We start from the raw sequence: 18,883 nt of genomic DNA, 5'->3' as shown, positions 1-18,883 counted from the left end.
GGGTGACGCACCCCCAGAAGTCGATCCAAAAAAGTGAAGCGGGCTTTCCCTCCCCCCCCCCCACCCCCTACGCCTAATTTTAAGGGTGATATCACAAGTACATCTAGTTTCGCCATCTGCTTGTGTTCACGGAATATGGGATCGAAAACATCCCGAAATGAAATTGCACTTTACAGTCATTGGAATTTTTTGCACGATAACAAGTTCATATTATTCGAACAGCACGCTGAACTGAGGTAGAAGTAATGGGGTTAAGTACCCCCATAATAAATTGGTAAAATAAAAGCCTTAACAGAGAATGAAGAAAATTCTTCCCAAATTTTCACAGGTGCACTGTGGACGCTGTGGACGGTGGTGCACGCTGTGGACTGATGCCCCCTGTACTCTTCAATACGCACCTCCTGTTTAGGGTAGTAGCACCTCCTGTTTAGAGTAGTAGCACCTCCTGTTTAGAGTAGTAGCATCTCCTGTTTAGAGTAGTAGCACATCCTTATAAGAGCAGTAGCACCCCCTGTTTAGGCTAGTAGCACCTCCTGTTTAAGGTAGTAGTACCGCCTGTTAAGAGTATAGTAGCACCTCCTGTCAAGAGTAGTAGCACCTCCTGTTAAGAGTAGTAGCACCTCCTAGTAAGAGCAGTAGCACCCCTGTTTAGGGTAGTAGCACCTCCCGTTTAGGGTAGTAGCACCGCCTGTTTGGAGTAGTAGCGCCTCCTGTTTAGAGTAGTAGCACCCCCTGTTTAGAGTAGTAGCACCTCCTGTTTAGAGTAGTAGCATCTCCTGTTTAGAGTAGTAGCACATCCTTATAAGAGCAGTAGCACCCCCTGTTTAGGCTAGTAGCACCTCCTGTTTAGGGTAGTAGTACCTCCTGTTAAGAGTATAGTAGCACCTCCTGTCAAGAGTAGTAGCACCTCCTGTTAAGAGTAGTAGCACCTCCTAATAAGAGCAGTAGCACCCCTGTTTAGGGTAGTAGCACCTCCCGTTTAGGGTAGTAGCACCGCCTGTTTGGAGTAGTAACGCCTCCTGTTTAGAGTAGTAGCATCTCCTGTTTAGAGTAGTAGCACATCCTTATAAGAGCAGTAGCACCCCCTGTTTAGGCTAGTAGCACCTCCTGTTTAGGGTAGTAGTACCGCCTGTTAAGAGTATAGTAGCACCTCCTGTTAAGAGTAGTAACACCTCCTAATAAGAGCAGTAGCACCCCCTGTTTAGGGTAGTAGCACCTCCCGTTTAGGGTAGTATAGCACCGCCTGTTTGGAGTAGTAGCGCCTCCTGTTTAGAGTAGTAGCACCTCCTGTTTAGAGTAGTATCACCTCCTGTTAAGAGAAGTAGCACCTCATAATAAGAGCAGTAGCACCCCCTGTTTAAGGTAGTACCATCTCCTGGTTAGGGTAGTAGCACCGCCTGTTTAGAGTAGTAGCGCCTCCTGTTTAGAGAAGTAGTACCTCCTGTTTAGAGTAGTATAGCACCTCCTGTTAAGAGTAGTAGCACCTCATAATAAGAGCAGTAACACCCCCTGTTTAGGGTAGTAGCACCTCCTGTTTAGGGTAGTAGCACCGCCTGTTTAGAGTAGTAGCGCCTCCTGTTTAGAGTAGTAGCACCTCCTGTTAAGAGTAGTAGCACCTCCTGTTAAGAGTAGTAGCACCTCATAATAAGAGTAGTAGCTCCCCCTGTTTAGGGTAGAAGCACCTCCTGTTTAGAGTAGTAGCACCTCCTGTTTAGGGTAGTAGCACCTCTTGTTTAGGGTAGTAGCACCTCCTGTTTAGGGTAGTAGCACCTCCTATTTAGAGTAGTAGCGCCACCTGCAGTCCTTTTGGCGTTCCATATTTAAGTGCATCGTTGGTAGAAACTCAACGCAGCACGTGCTTAGAAATCCTGAATAGCACGTATAGTATTTAACCGTTCACGGCACATTGACAAAGCTGTTCATGTCATGAGATAATGAATACGCCGATATCGCTACTGGGATTTCTAGGGGTGAGGGGTGGGAGGGGGCTGTAGGGCACCGCAGTCTGTTTTAACGGACCAATGTCTCTAATGTATGAAAAATTGTTCTCTGTTGTTGATACGAACTTTAAAGTGACATATTTTCGTTGCTGGTTTATATGATAGAAATCTTTGTGGAGAATAACTCCTCCAACTGTAGTTAAAGGTGGCATCCCCCTATTAGAGTTCATATCAATCGTCCCGGGTGTTCTCCTATCTCAGGAAAAGCGCCAAACAAAAGAATAGCTATCTCAGGAAAAGCGCCAAACAAAAGAATAGCAGCAGGTGAACATATTTGTTTTGATATGTTATTAATCAGAATCTGCTTTTTGTGGTTGTATGTTGAATAGCATGAATGGAACATTACATGTGGTGCAAAACTATTGGGTCGATTGAGATAAGGAGCAGCGTGCGAAAATTGTTTACTATACTGACTAAAGAGGTTTGTTTTCAAGTGACGAGAACTTCAGGCTCTCATGGTAAACGTTCTACACGGTAATGGTACGGAAAATTGATGTTGCCATGATTGGCAACTTGTCAGCTATCCGGTGATGGGTAGCGTTTTGCTAGTTAGAACTTCTATAGACTTAGAGATCACCTTTCTGTTATGATATAGTGGTAAGTCAATGGATCTTTTAATAGGCGTATGCTACCTTACAAGTCGTTTCTAGGCGTAGTCAGTTTATACGTTATGTTATATCATAGTAGTTACACGATATGATATCTAGCTATTACTTTCACTTTGTTTTCTTGTCATATTTTCAAGGTGGAATGTTAATATAATTGACATTAAAACCAATGCCATCATGATCAGGTCATGTGGAGTGTTTCAATATTTTGGATACAGCTTTTTTGCTAAGTTCATGAGGCTCCGTTTACAGCACTGAATTGAAACGATATATATAATAGGCTTCACGTGCTCCGTGTGAAAACATTGCCATAAATCAAGAGAAAAATAAATGAATAAAAATCACATTTTAACTTGTTCAAGTCTTTAATCTAATCGAGTATGTGAGGGGGGAAAAATTGTTAAATATATGATACGTCATAAATGGAATAATATGTTTCTTATGTGCTTGGAAAATTGTAAGTCGTTGATTTCTACTATCACATATAAACCCGGTGTGTCTCCTTTCAAATGTAGGCCTTTATCGAGGGAGGCTGTCATTATTGTTAATTGAACGTTGAAGGAGCAGTCCAGATGCATATTTTAAAGCTGAATGGATATCTTGAAGAGTATATACGGCACCATGAAAATTGTATTAGCACGTACTTTTTATCTTGGGCTAAGTAATATCAAAATAAATCCTGCCTTGGCATTCGTTCGGCGTTGAATGATGTTATAACATTTTTTTTTTCTTTTCATACAGCCTATGGCCACAATTTTCCGTAACTTGAACCGTGTTGACTTGATGACAGACTTACTTTCTATTAACAAAATACAAGACAAATTTGTCGAATGTATGATTGCTTGTTGGGCGTTGGCGGATTTCCCCCGGTCCTTTCCTTGATATACTGCGTTTTAACTCATTAAGCCTCAATATTCACACGCAAATATGTTAGTCGATTTGACATTCTGCAGAAACAAGGGCGGCGGAAGCACTTTTAATCTGGGGGGGGGGGGGGGGCACCGACATCAAAGGGCACTTTGCAGAAATTCGATTAGACTGATGCAGCCTTATATTTAGTACCCTTTATAACTCTTATTGTATTATCTTATTTGCGTATACACATCACTCCATCAACGCCCCCCCCCCCCCCCCTCAAGGAAAATATGCATACTAGCACTGCAATATCCAATGTGCAAATTGGGAAACAAGGAACAAGTTTTCTTTTGAGACAAAATGAGATGAAATCATGCTAGTTGCTAATGTAGGAATCTTCTGAATTAGAGTTTATTTCTTGTTAATATCTTAACAATTTTTTCCATTCGAAATAGCTTTGAGTTTGACCCACAGAAATTCATTACAAGTCAGGGGCGTAGCCAGGATTTGCAAAGTTGTATGCACGACTATCTGAGCGGAGCGCCACCATCAGTGGCGTCGCCAAGTGGGGGGCCAGGGGGGCACGTGCCCCCTGGAAAACCTAGTGCCCCCGAGTGCCACCCCCCCTCCATCTGAGATTTGGGTTGGTAAAAAAATATATATATATTTTGTTATATTCAACTCCCATCATCTGAGTTGGTTTTTCATAAGGACAAAGAAGCACAGTAATTCGTATTTTCTTCAGATGAGCTGCGAAAAAATGAAAATTGTTATCCTTGAACGTCGGGTATCGAAGTCGTAACCCGCGCCATCACAACAGGTGTCGATATTTACATTGAATGTGTCAGTGCTCACGCCATACCAGCGGATATACACGTCCGCTTCGCGAGCTACATGACTGTGAGAAGGGAGGGTACTGCAATATGTTGCCCTGGTCTGAGGTTGACAGGTTAGGAGCTGATGAAATGTGAGAATGTGAGGGTCCGCAGGCACCATACTTGCCTATGTTTGTGGTCCCATATATTAACCCTGTTGTGTAGGGGGTGCAGAGGTCATTTGAGGTCAGATGCTTGTAGGAACAAATGGCGAATGTTCACACCTGCATACTGAGCCATAATCGATGTGTGATCAAACTTTGGATTGCATGGTGAGATCCCTGATAGGAGCCAATAACGATGCTGGAACCTGTTACATCTTAATAGATAATGGGCGAAAACCGAGAAGGACAAGAAAGGAGTCGGGGTCATGCACACATTAATTCAACAAATGTAGGTTCTATTGATATAGGGTTAGGCATTATATCGACAGCATGTGGTTCATATCCTCTGCAAAATTCTGCGCCTTGTTAAAATCATTACCTCAAAAATAGCAATTTCTGGAGATATCTTCAGATCGAATTTAGCATCAAATGTGGCAGCATTTTGCATCTAGCCCATCCTCCGTATGCGAAAATTTTCCAAAGGGGAGGGGGCAGTGGCGGCGGAACCGGGGGGCTTGGGGGCTCCCGCCAATGAAAAAGTTGAGGGGGCAAATGCATGATAAGCCTCCCCAATATCTACCAAGGCTCCGAAACGTGCATCTGCCCATTTTTCAATGCATACTTTCAATGCTGGGGGACCCTCGGCCCGTCCCCTGGCTATAGACCACATTAATTGTCACCCCAACCGCGTCTTCACGCCCCGTGAAAAGTGGAAGCAGTGAGTGTGAGTACCGGTAAGCGCAACACAAATTCATCTTAGGCCAATGACTTGCTTCATTTCAGCCAGTTCTCCAACATTCCCTTACTACACTCAAAAACGTCTTTGCGAGTACACTACGAGTAATAGCTACTCTCTTAAAACACCATCGAATATACAAATTACGATGTTTTTACAGACTTTTACGTGCATTCTGAGAAATTGCAGGCTTGAGACCCATATTTTAGGGCTAGGTATTCGCAGCATAAAACATTCGGGAATTGCCGTTTCCGGCCATCTGGGGGTTTGAAAAACCCAAAATTTTCTTCTACGCTCCGCGCCAACCGATGTTGGCGCTCCGCTTAGATAGTCTCTACACATTAGCCCCCCAATAATTTTCCCATTCCGCCGCGCCTGGAGGGGGCACCCCCTCCCCTTAGACCCCTCCCCCAGGACGGCGATCCGTATCCACCTAAGTGCCCCCCATCAAATGCTGGTGCCCCCCCGACTGAAAAGTCTGGTGACGCCACTGGCCACCATCGGTTGGCGCGGAGCGTACAAGAAAATTTTGAGTTTTACAAACCCCTCAGATGGCCGGAAACAGCCCTTCCCGAGTGTTCATTCTGGTTCCCTGGCCTCTTGCTAATTTGAGACACCTCAATTTTTATGTAGAAAAAGGGCACATTTTTAACCTGAGGAAAAGTGGGGGGCACGTGCCCCCTGTGCCCCCCCCCCGGTTCCGCCGCCCTTGTGCAGAAACGTAACAACTTTGTCGCTATTTCATTTCGAATATTGCGTTGCAAAACGATAAGTTTTCAACTCGAGTCACCAGCTTACATTTTCTAAATTGAAAACCATAATTCCATAATAACCTTAGTTATTCATCATTTTCTAAGCAATCTTTAGAATGGGGGAAATGGCGGGGAATTCCCCACACAGCTAGGGCACGCGGGCCTAATCATTTTCTTTTCTCTCTTCTATGTATGAACTGGTGACCTTGTGACCTCTATCAAAACGAGCCGCGTGGAACGTGGTAAACAGATGTGGGTTCATGGGTTGGTTATTAAGATATGTCGCAATCATACTGCAATTTCTATGGTTGTTACACTAGACTAGCAATAAGTACAGTGAACGCCCCAGTAGTGACGTAGTCTTTGTCTGCTGTGAAAACTAGCGCGTGGTCGCCTACGCTATCGCGGTTACATTTTCATGTGTGCATGAGTTTCACCTCGTTTCCTTGTTTGTGGAGAAAGGGTTTGGTTTTCGATCATCATGGCGGTTATGACGGACAAGTTGGTGTTATTTTCGATATTTTTCACTATTTCAGGTAAAAAAAAGACAAATTTGATTTCATTATTTTGTCGGAAAAGAATATTTTCATGGAGGAGCCTTGTCTGTAGGATTAGTAACTGGGAAAAGACAATTGATTTCAGGCATTCCCTAAACAAAGACCACGCTGCACACGACACGTGTGTTTTGAGCATATGGTTTAGTGCCGTCTGCAAATTGTTGGTCCATACGTCAAATACGACCAAACATTCTGGGCCCGGGAAGCATAAAAGTGATTTTTCCTACATAGTTTTATGATAGATTCAGCCTTTTAAATTTTAAGCGACACATACTTAGCCTACTTAAATGCCATTGCATTTTTCAGAGTGTCGACTAACGTTAGTTACTAAGATAGGCCTACATTCGTGTCACGAGTTAGTCTAAGAACCACATGTGTTCTAAATCTAACTTATTCTGAATCTAACTTGTAATGTAAAATAAAATAGGCCTAGTTAGGAATTTGTTAGGGCTAAGTAACACTGAAGATTAATATTACCCTACTGTAGCCCTAACGTAACTTCTATTTGAGTTAGCAAGTATTTTAAGAGGGTTCAGTGATCGTGATGTTCATTTAAGTGGGTAGAGTCTCTTCATGCAAATTGAATGATTTAGGATTTTTACAGTTAGCCCAATGCAAACATATTTAAAACGATGACTGGAATTTTTTTTATGAATGATTTTCATACCTAAATACATGTAGTGATGATTGCTTTTTCCATGTTTTTTTTTTCCTTGCTGTAGTCTTTAAGTATGCTAGTTCAACTTTCAGTTGTAACACACGCGGAGATTTGATTGCAGAAGACATTGAGGACTCGCAAGTTTGTGACTTCATACCTGACTGTGCTAACGATGCTGATGAGTCTAGTTGTGGTAAGTAACAGTCAACCTTGAGTCACTTTACATGGTGGGTCTTCCACAAGACAATGCTGGTCCCCACTTACCCCCCCCCCCCCCCGGTTAATATTATCGATCCGCCCAAATGTAGCCGAGAATCCAAATTTAGATTAACACTTGACCTTCTATGATACAATGGGTATGGTATCTTATTAATGATGTACTCTCTGTAGTGTCGTAGCAGTAGCAGTTACACCTATATGCACCCTGAAGGGCACTTAAAGATCGTTAGCTAAGTGTTTTATTGTGTGCTTTGTTGGTTTAATTATCGAGCATAGTCAAAGGAATATACTTCAATCTCTAGGAGTGCAAGGCTATAAGAGGAAAATCATAGAGGCAACTAGAAGCCACATATGAACAACAGGTTAGTATCATATTACAGTGTATCAGTGCGCAGAGGGAGAATTGAGTATGGCATGTAGATGCGCATATAAAGTAGGTCATCACATTACACCCCCCCCCCCTTTCAGGCAGCGGAGGTCGTCCCGGTGATGACTAGCTGCTTAAATCAAATTTCGTTATAACTAAATAGCCTGGCCTAATTACCCCCAAATTGGTAAAATAATAAATTGCTAATCACCCCTAAAGCCTGGTTATCTGTTTACCAACCTATACACATCTCTCCTATGGTGTACTACATAACCTAAAGTGACAGGCTGTTCAGTAGCATTTGCATTACTTTTTAATCCTTACTAAAGGCAGAAAGAATCTATGTGATGGTGAGTGTGTTTGCATGTGTACAGGTATGTGCATATGCATACATGACCATGGTTTAATCAAAGAGAAACTGGTGATTTCACTTCAATAGTGGTATGTGGATCCACCTTACTAGAGAAGAAACCCTTTTTCCTTTTTATGGGAGTCAAGATGTCATTTGAAGTCAAGAGAGTTCAAAGACTGAAACCTTGTTAGTGCAACTTCAGACACAAAGCATTGTATAAACACCATACTTGGCATCTGGATTCACCTCAGTAAAAACAAATATTCAATTGTTTATGGTTGAGGTCAAGAGAGGTCAATATGTCTAAAAGCCTCCTGATCATATCTGCAAAAGGAAAATTCTGTTGAACTTCATAAATAAGAATACTGGATTTATATCTGGATATATATGAATATATATCATCAAATCAGAAACAAGGAGTAGCTCATTATATAAGCGCTTATTCAAAACCAGTCAACCACAATCAAAAGAACATTTAAAGGAATTGTCTGGTGGAAGATTTTGATACATTGTCCTTGTAGTTATTATTTTTCTCCTTCTAACCATGTAAAAATTGTCCCCATTCGACATTTTCTTCTTGTAGAAATCTGGTTTTCAAATTCACCAGTTTCTCACCAAAAGTACCGTTTGTTCGAACGCTTCAATATGGTGTTTGACGTAGTGCTTGCAGATAGGCAAAACAGGCGACTTGAAGTTAGCACTCCCAATTCCGCAGCAAATTAACTCACGTGTAAGCACATTGAATTGCCTCATATATATAACGTACATACTCGCGAACGTATATACTACGATGCTCAGTTGGTGTACTTGTATAGCGTTACACATAGTACACTCACACTCAAACCACAGTTAACTGTTCTTCGAACTCGCTGAAATAAAATTCACGGATCAAAGTAACAGTAAAAGGAAACTTATAAAGTATTCGTTAAACCGAAAGATGAAACTTGGCGGGATCGATGTCATCGCAGAACTGTCCGATTGTAAACGTTATAGTAGCCTATACACGCGAACATTCTTCGCGCTGGAGCTGGATACCGCGATGTATAAACAACGAAGAGCCTGCTGTTAAAACTTATCTTGTGTTACACAAAGACCACGAAACCACCGATCTACTAAATATATTGCGGCTTAAGGAGTTTTTTAAATTATATCTAATTTATAAGAAATTTCACCGGAAATTATTGAAGAAATTGATCGAATCGTTGTCAGAGCAGAATATAGCGCTGAAAAGCTTAGGCTTCGCAGAACTGTCCTACTGTCAACGTTTGAGTACAGCCTACATGCGAACATTTTTCGCGTTGGAGCTGGATAGCGCGATGTATAGCCTGAACAACTCAGAGTCTGCTGTTAAAATTTACCTTGTGTTACACAAAGACCACGGAACCACCGCTCAAGTACATGGTGGCTTAAGGAGTTTTTGAAAACATATCCAATTTTTAAGAAATTTCACCGGAAATTAAGGAAGAAATTTATCTGTATACACACGCTGTTTTTGTTGTGATTACCGTATAGGTACTGTGCGGAGGGTGGGTTATGACGCAATCTGCTATGGCAGAGCTGACGTCACGTATTGTACTGTTCAAATCATATTTGAAATGTCTATCCATAACGATTAAAAAATCGTTTCTCTGTCAAACGCAACATTAGCGTTCTCATACTTTGACAACATGTTTGGAAAATTATTTACTATTTTTTAAGGTAACTTCTTTGGGCCACCAGACAATCCTTTTAAAGGAAATGATTCTTTAGGTAACTCTTAAACGTAGAAAGTTTAGTTCAAAATCTAATCTGGTCTGGTAGCTGGTGCCACATATACAGTAGGGAGCAGAGTGGGCAACACATGGTTACCATATGTATATAAATGTGGATAAGGAAGAGAAAGGTAATGGCCTTGGCAGAGGAAGGAAGACAATGGCCAGGATCAAATAGGGACAGAGTAGTAGAGAGATATGAACAGGATATTGAAAATGATGAGCACGGAAAGTGTAGGAGTAGGAGTAGGAGTATTTTAACTTTAATTTGGTCGCTAATAGCAAGCCAGCGAAGTTCCTTCAAGAGTGGAGTTTGTATGGCAAGCTCTCATCTTCCTTTCACAATGTGTGCCACAGATTTGAATCTTCTGAAGTTTCTGTATGGATGAATCTGACAGTGCTAAAAAGTAAAAAAAATGAGAAAGTCAATTCTTGAGGTCACAAAAGTGGCGTAGGCAGCATTCTATTGTTAGGGGGGCAAGATTTTTCTTACGGGGGGCAACCACGTGATGGTTGATTGTAGAATTACCAAGAAATATATAAGTTGCATCATTGGTCGCTGAAAATGCACATGGGTTGCTAGCGCTAGTTTGTAATGGTTATACAACCTGCCAAATTATTGGCGCTTATTCTGTCGGACAATATTGATCAACGGTCTCCGTATGTGGGTATGATGAAGGCCCAAAATGTGTAATATCTCGGTCTGATTACCAAGTTCTGACCTTATATGAAGTATGAATATTTGTGATTAGAACTTGAAAAATGTAATAAAGTATTTTGAATACATCACTGGATTTCATTTGGGGGGGGGGGCAAAACTGTAGCACAAATCAAATCATTGCCCCCCTTGGCCCCCCTCTGGCTACGCCACAGGGTCACAAAAGCATGAATGAATATTTTGCAAGTTTTATCTTCGAGATATTCAGAAAATAAGCCCATGTTCCTCAATTGCCAGTTGGTGGTTAAACGACAAAGATACTCAATATGTTTCTCCTCTGTCAGATTTTGTTCAAAACCAGCACCTAAATTTCTGACATTATTTGATGCCTATAAGTTAGGACATCACTGACAGCAAAAGGGGGAAAAATAATCTTTGGCATGATCAGCCTTGACAGTTGACAAACATGGTATGTAGTTTGATAATCAGTGGACAATGGTACTGTACTACTGTATTAATGTAGACTCTTTCAGAGGGTGCACCTTGATGTTAGTTTTAACTTCAACTGGTGCATTGTGTTGGCTAAAGTATACCTGATGGTTGGTTGGTATACTCTAGCATACATACGTTAAATATGGATGTTAAATATAGACGTTATGGACGTTAAATATGAATCTTAGAAACTGACTTCAGTCAGTTTGTGGCTTTGATAAGTCAATTTGAGGCTTCTTCGCGAGTTCCTGCTTGCAGGAGGATTTAAAATACATACATGTACTGTTCCTTGTTGATGTCCCTAGTTTATGAGGGAACACAGGAACACAATTTTTTTGAGGCCATATATCTCTAGCACAGTACCTCCAATCATCTTGAATATCAGTTTTGAAATGCATGTCCAGAACCAGCCGGAGGCAACCCTCATGACTGTACAGTAGCATGTTTTGTCAAAAATTTATGAAGACTGCAAATTGGTAGTCTGTGATAGGGGCACACTGGCTCGCCCAAAAGTAGGCATGACACCTCGATCAACTTTGGACAGATGCAATTCTAAAAGGACAAGGCCGAGGATGTTCAAATTTATCAGACTTTACTAACTCAGTTATATATCGACAAATGATGCAAAAATCAGTCAAATTCACGAGGTGACCTGCCAGGTCATTGGTTGATTTTGCATGGAGTGACCGAATGATGAACTTATTTCACAGTTTTTGCCCAGGAAGAAAGTAAAATAGCCATAAAATGCATTTGTCAATTAGTTGTAGTTTACAAACCTGGACATTAAAGTTCCCCTCCCCCTGCCCCCCCCCCAAACAAAAGTTCTTAAAAAGTATAAAAATATAAAATATAAAAACTTGGAATATAGAGTCTTATTTTGGTTGTATCTAATTGTTCTTTTGGGTTCCCGAAAAGGTAAACTATGGAGTCACTCTTTCCGACCTTGCAAAATTGTGGGGGGGTGGGGGGGGGTGGGGGACCCCGGACTGCAAAGTCGGCAATGATTATAATGCGGATTGCAAAGTCTGTAATGATTATGGTTAGATTCGTCCAACACTGCAGCATACAGAAACACATTCGAAGCCAAAGTGAATTAATCAGGTCACACATCCAGAGTCTATTTATGCTAAGTTAGAACTTCAATACCACCCGTAACTTCCTTTTGGAAACATTTCAGACTTCCTTCCCTGTTCTTGACATTGTTATAAAGCCCAGAGGCATCTTGGAAGACTTCCTTTCACAATGACGCATGCTGTACTATATTTAACTTCATCAGATAAATGTGTTTATATGGTATTGGCAAGAAAATGAAATCTTTCACATGAAGTATGGTATGAGGTTGGGAATTCCCTAAAACAATGTCCTTAATGCTTTGTTCTCCTGTGCAATGTTGACTGTGGTAGTGCCAACCCCAATGGCGAAAACATTGAAAAACCTTTGGAAAGGAGATATTCGTATAGAATGCTGCGATTGGACTCTGTCATTGTATGAAATGTTTGGTTTAAAATTTAAAGTATTGGTTCCTTGCTGGAAGCACTTATGCAGTCATGTTGGCGTGTGTGTGTGTGTGTGTGGGTGCGCGCCTATGACACTTGCTTGGGTCTGTGATATCTCAACAACCGAGTGATGGATATTTGTCACACTTGCTGTGTAGATGTATTACAGTGAGAAGGGTTGCCCTGTTGTTTTTGGCCCTGACTTTATGAATATTAATGAGGTAATGGGGTCAATCGAAAACATTTTGATTGCAATAACTCCGCAACCGTAATGGTATGCTATGCTGTATTGGCCCCAAGTATTATAGATATTCCAATATGGTCACCTGTGGTCAAAATTCTTAAATTGTATTTATTACAACCTTCGAGGAAATTTTCCTCACTGGGACATTCAGTCATCTTTTGTGTTCCTTGAAAACGTCTGCGAACAATTTGGAGAGTCAAGACCTCCAGGAAAGTCCTTTTTGAAAACTTCTAGCAATTATAGCGTGCTATAATTTGGGGCCTATACTAACTATCTTTAAGTCAGATTGTAGCCAAACTTTATATGCAGTTGTTGGTTAATAGATGGTACATGTAGGCCATCTGGGCCCAAAACAATTTTGGCCCTGTTTTGGGCCCAAATTTTAAATTCCACCGCAAGTGCATCTTGGGACACATTCTATGGCCTCAAATTTGTGGGGCCCAATGGTTTTGGGACCATTTGTTCCCATTCTTTTGGGGATTCAATTTTTGGAGGGCAAATACAATTTTGAGCCACTTTTTTGGGACAAATGTTTGTGGGACCATCTAGGCCCAATCTTTGAAATTTTTTAAAATTGCAATAAACTCCACAATCTTGAAATCGGATTACATCCACATCCATGGACTAAAGTTGTTGGTTTATAGCTCTGAGAACATGTGAGCCTAATGACTTTAAGCCCATTAGGGCCCAAAAGGTTGGGACTTTTTGGGCCCCAACCTTTTGAGCCAACATTTTTCTGGACCCAATTTTGGATGGTGCCATAGACTCTTAATTGTGTTAGCATTTACTTAAAACTACCTGTATATGGAGTGACTGATATGGTACCTGACCATGTGTGAAGTTGATACGATGCATTCATAAGGGACAGTGTCATATTGTATGGATTGAAGTTGGTATGATAATAATATTGGGTGATGACATATATACAACACATGTTTTTTCCTTTAGGAAAAGAGTCATTACTTGCCCATTGGGCTCTTGTTTATAAAGTATTTTGTGTGAGGTGCAAATGTCATCTCTGATCTAGTAATTAAAATAAAATAAAATGTTTTTGAAACTAATTATGATGACTTCCAATTACTTCCACATGTTCCCCACTTTTTATGGGTATTATTGACCAGATGGATATTTCCAGAGCCCCTGACCTCCCTCCCCTAATAATTTCCAGCTTGATATCTTTGTCTGGTTCTGTTAAATACCTCTGTATCAATTCTTCTTTCAATACTGTAGGAGTTGAATGTAATTTTGAAGACAATGGCTGTGGTTGGGAGTCTGTGGATGTCAACGGGTGGAGATTGGAAAGTGGGGATTCTATTTCAGGGTCACTCACAGGGCCAACGGTTGACAAAACAAATGGTACCAGCGCAGGTAGGTTGGTTGCTATGGCAGCAGATTCAAACGGTATTATGCTTTTATCTGAAGCAGGAATTTTCCATGAACAGGAAATGTTACACTGAGGGTCTGTTGCGGGACAATGCGATTTGTGTGGAACATGTTTCTGCATTGTCTAGATTGAACTTGTAAACCTTATAATGATCCCTTTGGGATATATTGACAAATCATATATAAGGAGGAGGCATTAGAAAATTAACAAGCTGGGAACAGGGTGAAGCAATCAATACATATATGCTTGCAACAGAGACTATACATTTTTTTTTTTTAAATTATAAATTGTAGAAATACATATGTACAAAGTAGATTGTTGTTACATTAAAATGTTCTATTAACATTAATGTCTAAACAATTGAGGAGAATTTCTAAGGCTTTGGTTCAGTCAATGTCCACCAGGAAGTATATGTCCATTTACACGGTCTACTTTAATGAGATGTGGAGAGCCCTGTTTGTGGTAGTCATGACAACCAATCAGATGTTTGAAACATACAGTAGTTCAATGACGTCTTTAGGCGCAACATTAATATTTGAAACCATTAAAAAAAACAGCTATCAGTTCGGGTTGTATTAAGCTTTTTTACCAATTTTAGTAATTGAGAAATTACCCATAAAACATCTGAATTTTCATATGACTACACTGTAAGTGGCTGGACTATAGAGTCTAACACACAGGTCATCAGGTCAAATGAGCTTGTCTTTGATTCAATCTATTCGTTGATAAAATCAAATTGTTGTAGTGCAAATTGTACTATTACAAACTATTCAACTTTGCAATCGATTTTTTTTTTTTTTTTTTTGTTCTGTGAGAATCGAAACTTGTCTTTATAACAGATTGGCTGTTTAATATAATATGAAATGACTTCCTCCCTTGCTAGGTGGATTCTTCCTTGCTTCACAAAATTCCTCGCATACTGTCAGTTCTACGCGTCTGACTTCACCGAGCCTTCGCAATACTGCCGATGGATGTAAACTTTCATTCTCCTATCACCTGGGTCGAGATGATGCCTGGCAACTCCAGGTGCTTCTCAAAACCGGTAATGCCACTCAAATGATAAGCAATGTCGGTAGCACTTCAACTGGCTCGAAACAGTGGAAGAAGAAGTACGTCACCGTCGGTAGGGCCAATGGCCCATTACAGGTAACTTTCTCACTTTGGCATGGAAACAGTTTTAAAGCAATTGGTCACTCAACAGATCCATTAGATTGCGTTTAAAATTATTATAAAGCCGGTGGGTTTTACTGAAAACCGTTGAATCGGTGTTGTTTGGCTACTTGTATGTCAATTGCTTGATTCATTCAACTCTTTAGTGATAGTCCGGCCTATTAGAGGTACATTCAGGGATGTGCTCATGCCGGGGGTAGGTGGAGGGCTGGGCTGGGCCCGGCACTTCTGAAAGCCGCCCGCACAAACAGTATATATGTAGTTTAAACATTTCTGCCCCCGGCACTATTTTTGATAATGAATTTTAGGAACTTTTACCATTACCAAAATGTGGGATAATAATTGGCACAGAGGTTAGCTCCGCAATTAAACAGATAACACCATTTGCCATCCAAGCATACTTTCTTTGCAGAAATTTTCCAAACGGGAGGGGGAACCCACACCCCATAGAACCCTCCCCAGGACGTGGATCACACTACCGCACAAACCCCCCTCCTTCACTCATACATTCCTGGGCACATCCCTGTGCATACAGTATATATATATATATTTATATGTAAGGCTTTAAGAACAAGCTAAGAAATTGTTGGAGCTAGGACAGAGTTCAATCACAAGAATGAACTCATTTGTGATTAAATTACTTCAGGATTAAATTAAATGGTCTTTTTTCTCTAAAGTACACATTTTGTCTGAGAAATCACACTTTAAATATCTAAACACACATGTAACCTAGGAGTTTGTTACATTTTTGTGAGGTCACAGTTACTCAAGATCAGCAGCTGGGCGGAATGTTTGTTCATAGATAACCGAATTTGTACAATGTTCCTATGAGGTCATAGGTCAAAATTGTAGCTATCGACAGCTGTACATAATTCTTTGCATGTGGTACACTCATTAAATGGCATACACACATTCTTGTGTGCTTTGATTACAAACGTGTTAAGGGATATACAGCACTTGGATATAAAGTTGAAAGGGGCACAGCAAATCCTTTCTGGGATCGGGTGGGAGCGGGGGGGGGGGGGGGGGTTGGGGCTGGTTGGCATCAATGGCACATGGTTGACTTTTAGGGCATAATGGTGTAAACGTAACATGTGCGAAAGGAGACAGATTTTCATTTATTTCTGACAACGTGTTTGAAGAGCATTGAAGAAGTGCTTTTTTACTTAGTTACTTAAAGGGTGTGAAGACTCTCGCAAAAAGAAACGTCTAATGCCGGTAATCTGACCTAGTTTTGAATGAGGTGTAACAGAAGTGTTAGACACCACCATCGTCCCAGCAAATACACACACAGCTTGCTACCGTTGTCAGTAATTAGACTTAAGTAGAAAGTCAGTACATACAGCTGCGGTCAATACCCACAGCACAGTGTACACTGTGTACAACAATGGACATCTCAGGTCCAGCTAGAGATAACAAGGTATCTCATTTCATTACTGTCTGCATTTTGTAGCGACACGAACAAAACGTCACTTGCAAGCAACAGAAAGTTAACTTTTTCAGATGGCCGTAGGCTGTTTGGGGCGAATCTTCAATGCCTTTAAGGATTGAAAGTAATCGTTGCGTCCCCAAACTCAACTTCAGTATCACCAGCTGTTCTCCTGGTAGTTAAGGAGGTTGCTAGTCCTAAACAAACTTACAATTTAACAAAACTTTCAGTGGGAAAGTGATATCAAAGCAGAAAAAGACATTACAGCATTTTGTGCCATATGTGGGATCATTGCTCGAGGGACACAGCGGCATTTGTCTGAGAAATGTTTTGTTGTACTGGCCAAGGAGTTTGTTGAGCTACCAAAAAGGTATTACATCTAAGTAGTATTACTTAACTTGTATTCTTTTTAGATCCTCCTGCAAGCAGGAACTCACGAAGAAGCCATCATTGGCTTATCAAAGCTGCAAGCTGATCGAAATCAGTCTCTTAAATTCATATTTAACGTCCATGATTATGAATTGTCAACTGTCAAAACTCTGTAACTGGACGACATACATTAATTTGGAGTGACTGGAACTTGTGACCTTATGATTGAAAAGCACCGGCGTTAACCACTGAGCTAACACTCCACTAACACTCCTATAACTTAAAGAGTAAATGTAAAATAATATCCATGGGTCACAATTGTTATCATCGCCATCAACATTCTTGCTGTAACTGACCCACCCCACCTCGTGTTTCTTTAAATGCAGACATTTTTTTTCTGTCACTCTTGTTCTGGTAAACTATCCTGGAGGTCTCAAGATATGAAAATGTTGAAATGGGTACTTTGTAAAGCCACATTACTAATGTGGATTTGGGTTATCTGCATAAACATCTGCTTATGAGGCAGAAAACTGATCAAGTTACAGTAGTACATTCTAATGATCCCTGTGAGTGTGATTAATGCCTGGTAAATTAAGGGCTCATAATTCAAGTGTGAAATGTTGTAATCCAAAATCGGACAACGTGAGGGTTGTATAGGGCTCTTGCACAGATTTTCAAGGAGGGTTTTACAACAAAAGTGCATTTATGACTTGCGTCGGAACAATGCTTTTTATCAAACTGGAAAAAATTAATTTCACAGAATAAATAAGAAGAAAAACAAATACTGATCTATCTATATATAATTGTCAAATTCAAAGTGCCAGGGGTGCACTCTGTACAATCATTACACTTGGTTAATACGCCCTTAATGACAGTTATTCAAAGCCAATTTATACGCTTCAACACACCAGTAGAATCACTGTGGTCGAGTGGTACGGACTTCGGTTCGTGACACAAAGATCTCGGGTCCGGAGTCTCAAAAGGACGAAACCGGTCATGAAGTGGAATTTTTCTGGTGTGTTATTCTTTATTGATTTACTATATATTTATTTATATATATATATATAAATATATATATATAACCTATGTTGGCCTTGCGGAATCTTTCAAACTCAGATATAACAACCACTAAATATCTTTTAACAACAAAAGATACGCTCGATGATCATGACACAGCACTCAGCAAATACATTTGGCACTTGAAAGATAGCAATGTTCCGTATAAAATCACTTGGAAATTTATAGTGAAAGCCAGTACTCATAATGTTGCTACAAAAAGCTGCAATTTGTGCCTCTGGGAAAAGTTTTTTATTATTTACAAACCCAACTTAGCTACGTTAAATACCAGAGTTTATAACCACCTGTAGGCATGCAAACGAATTCTCCCTATCCAGATTAAAAGAGTAGGTTTTTTTCAGGGTTATCGGTCCATATCGTTCCTTTGTTCTGTGTGTGTTCTGCTGTATTGTATCTAAGTGCATGCAGTCTTGCATTATACTGCTTTATCGCCTGATGAGTGGATCTACCCGCAAAACTCTGAGTAGCGAAGCAATGAATTGCTAGCCTGGAATATACTCTCATATATATATATATATATATCTATATATATATATATATATATATATATATATATATATATATATATATGTAAAGTTTGGAGAGGGTTTGCATAAAGAGCTTCCCTGAGATTATCAGACACACAACATAAGAGATGCACAAAGTGCATGCGTTACTTGTATTTTCATGTAATGTGATATTTCCTGTCTTTCATGGTTGTACCAGACACCCGTGGATTGGACACCAAAGT

General features: G+C 40.4%; 1 protein-coding gene across 1 annotated transcript in view; it reads left to right on the top strand.

Annotated features, from left to right (window-relative positions):
* The first annotated feature begins 6,272 nt into the window (after window positions 1–6,272).
* Window positions 6,273–18,883, top strand: part of LOC139977544 (MAM and LDL-receptor class A domain-containing protein 1-like) — a 40,825-nt gene continuing 28,214 nt past the window's right edge. The window contains exons 1-4 of the mRNA XM_071986919.1: window positions 6,273–6,466; window positions 7,210–7,338; window positions 13,955–14,092; window positions 14,992–15,254. Of these exons, the coding sequence (XP_071843020.1) occupies window positions 6,412–6,466; window positions 7,210–7,338; window positions 13,955–14,092; window positions 14,992–15,254 (585 nt within the window). The 5' untranslated portion in view covers window positions 6,273–6,411. The remainder of the gene's footprint in view (window positions 6,467–7,209; window positions 7,339–13,954; window positions 14,093–14,991; window positions 15,255–18,883) is intronic.

This window comes from Apostichopus japonicus, chromosome 12 (assembly GCF_037975245.1).
Source record: "Apostichopus japonicus isolate 1M-3 chromosome 12, ASM3797524v1, whole genome shotgun sequence".
NCBI lineage: Eukaryota > Metazoa > Echinodermata > Holothuroidea > Aspidochirotida > Stichopodidae > Apostichopus > Apostichopus japonicus.
This window is presented reverse-complemented; position numbering and strand designations above follow the sequence as displayed.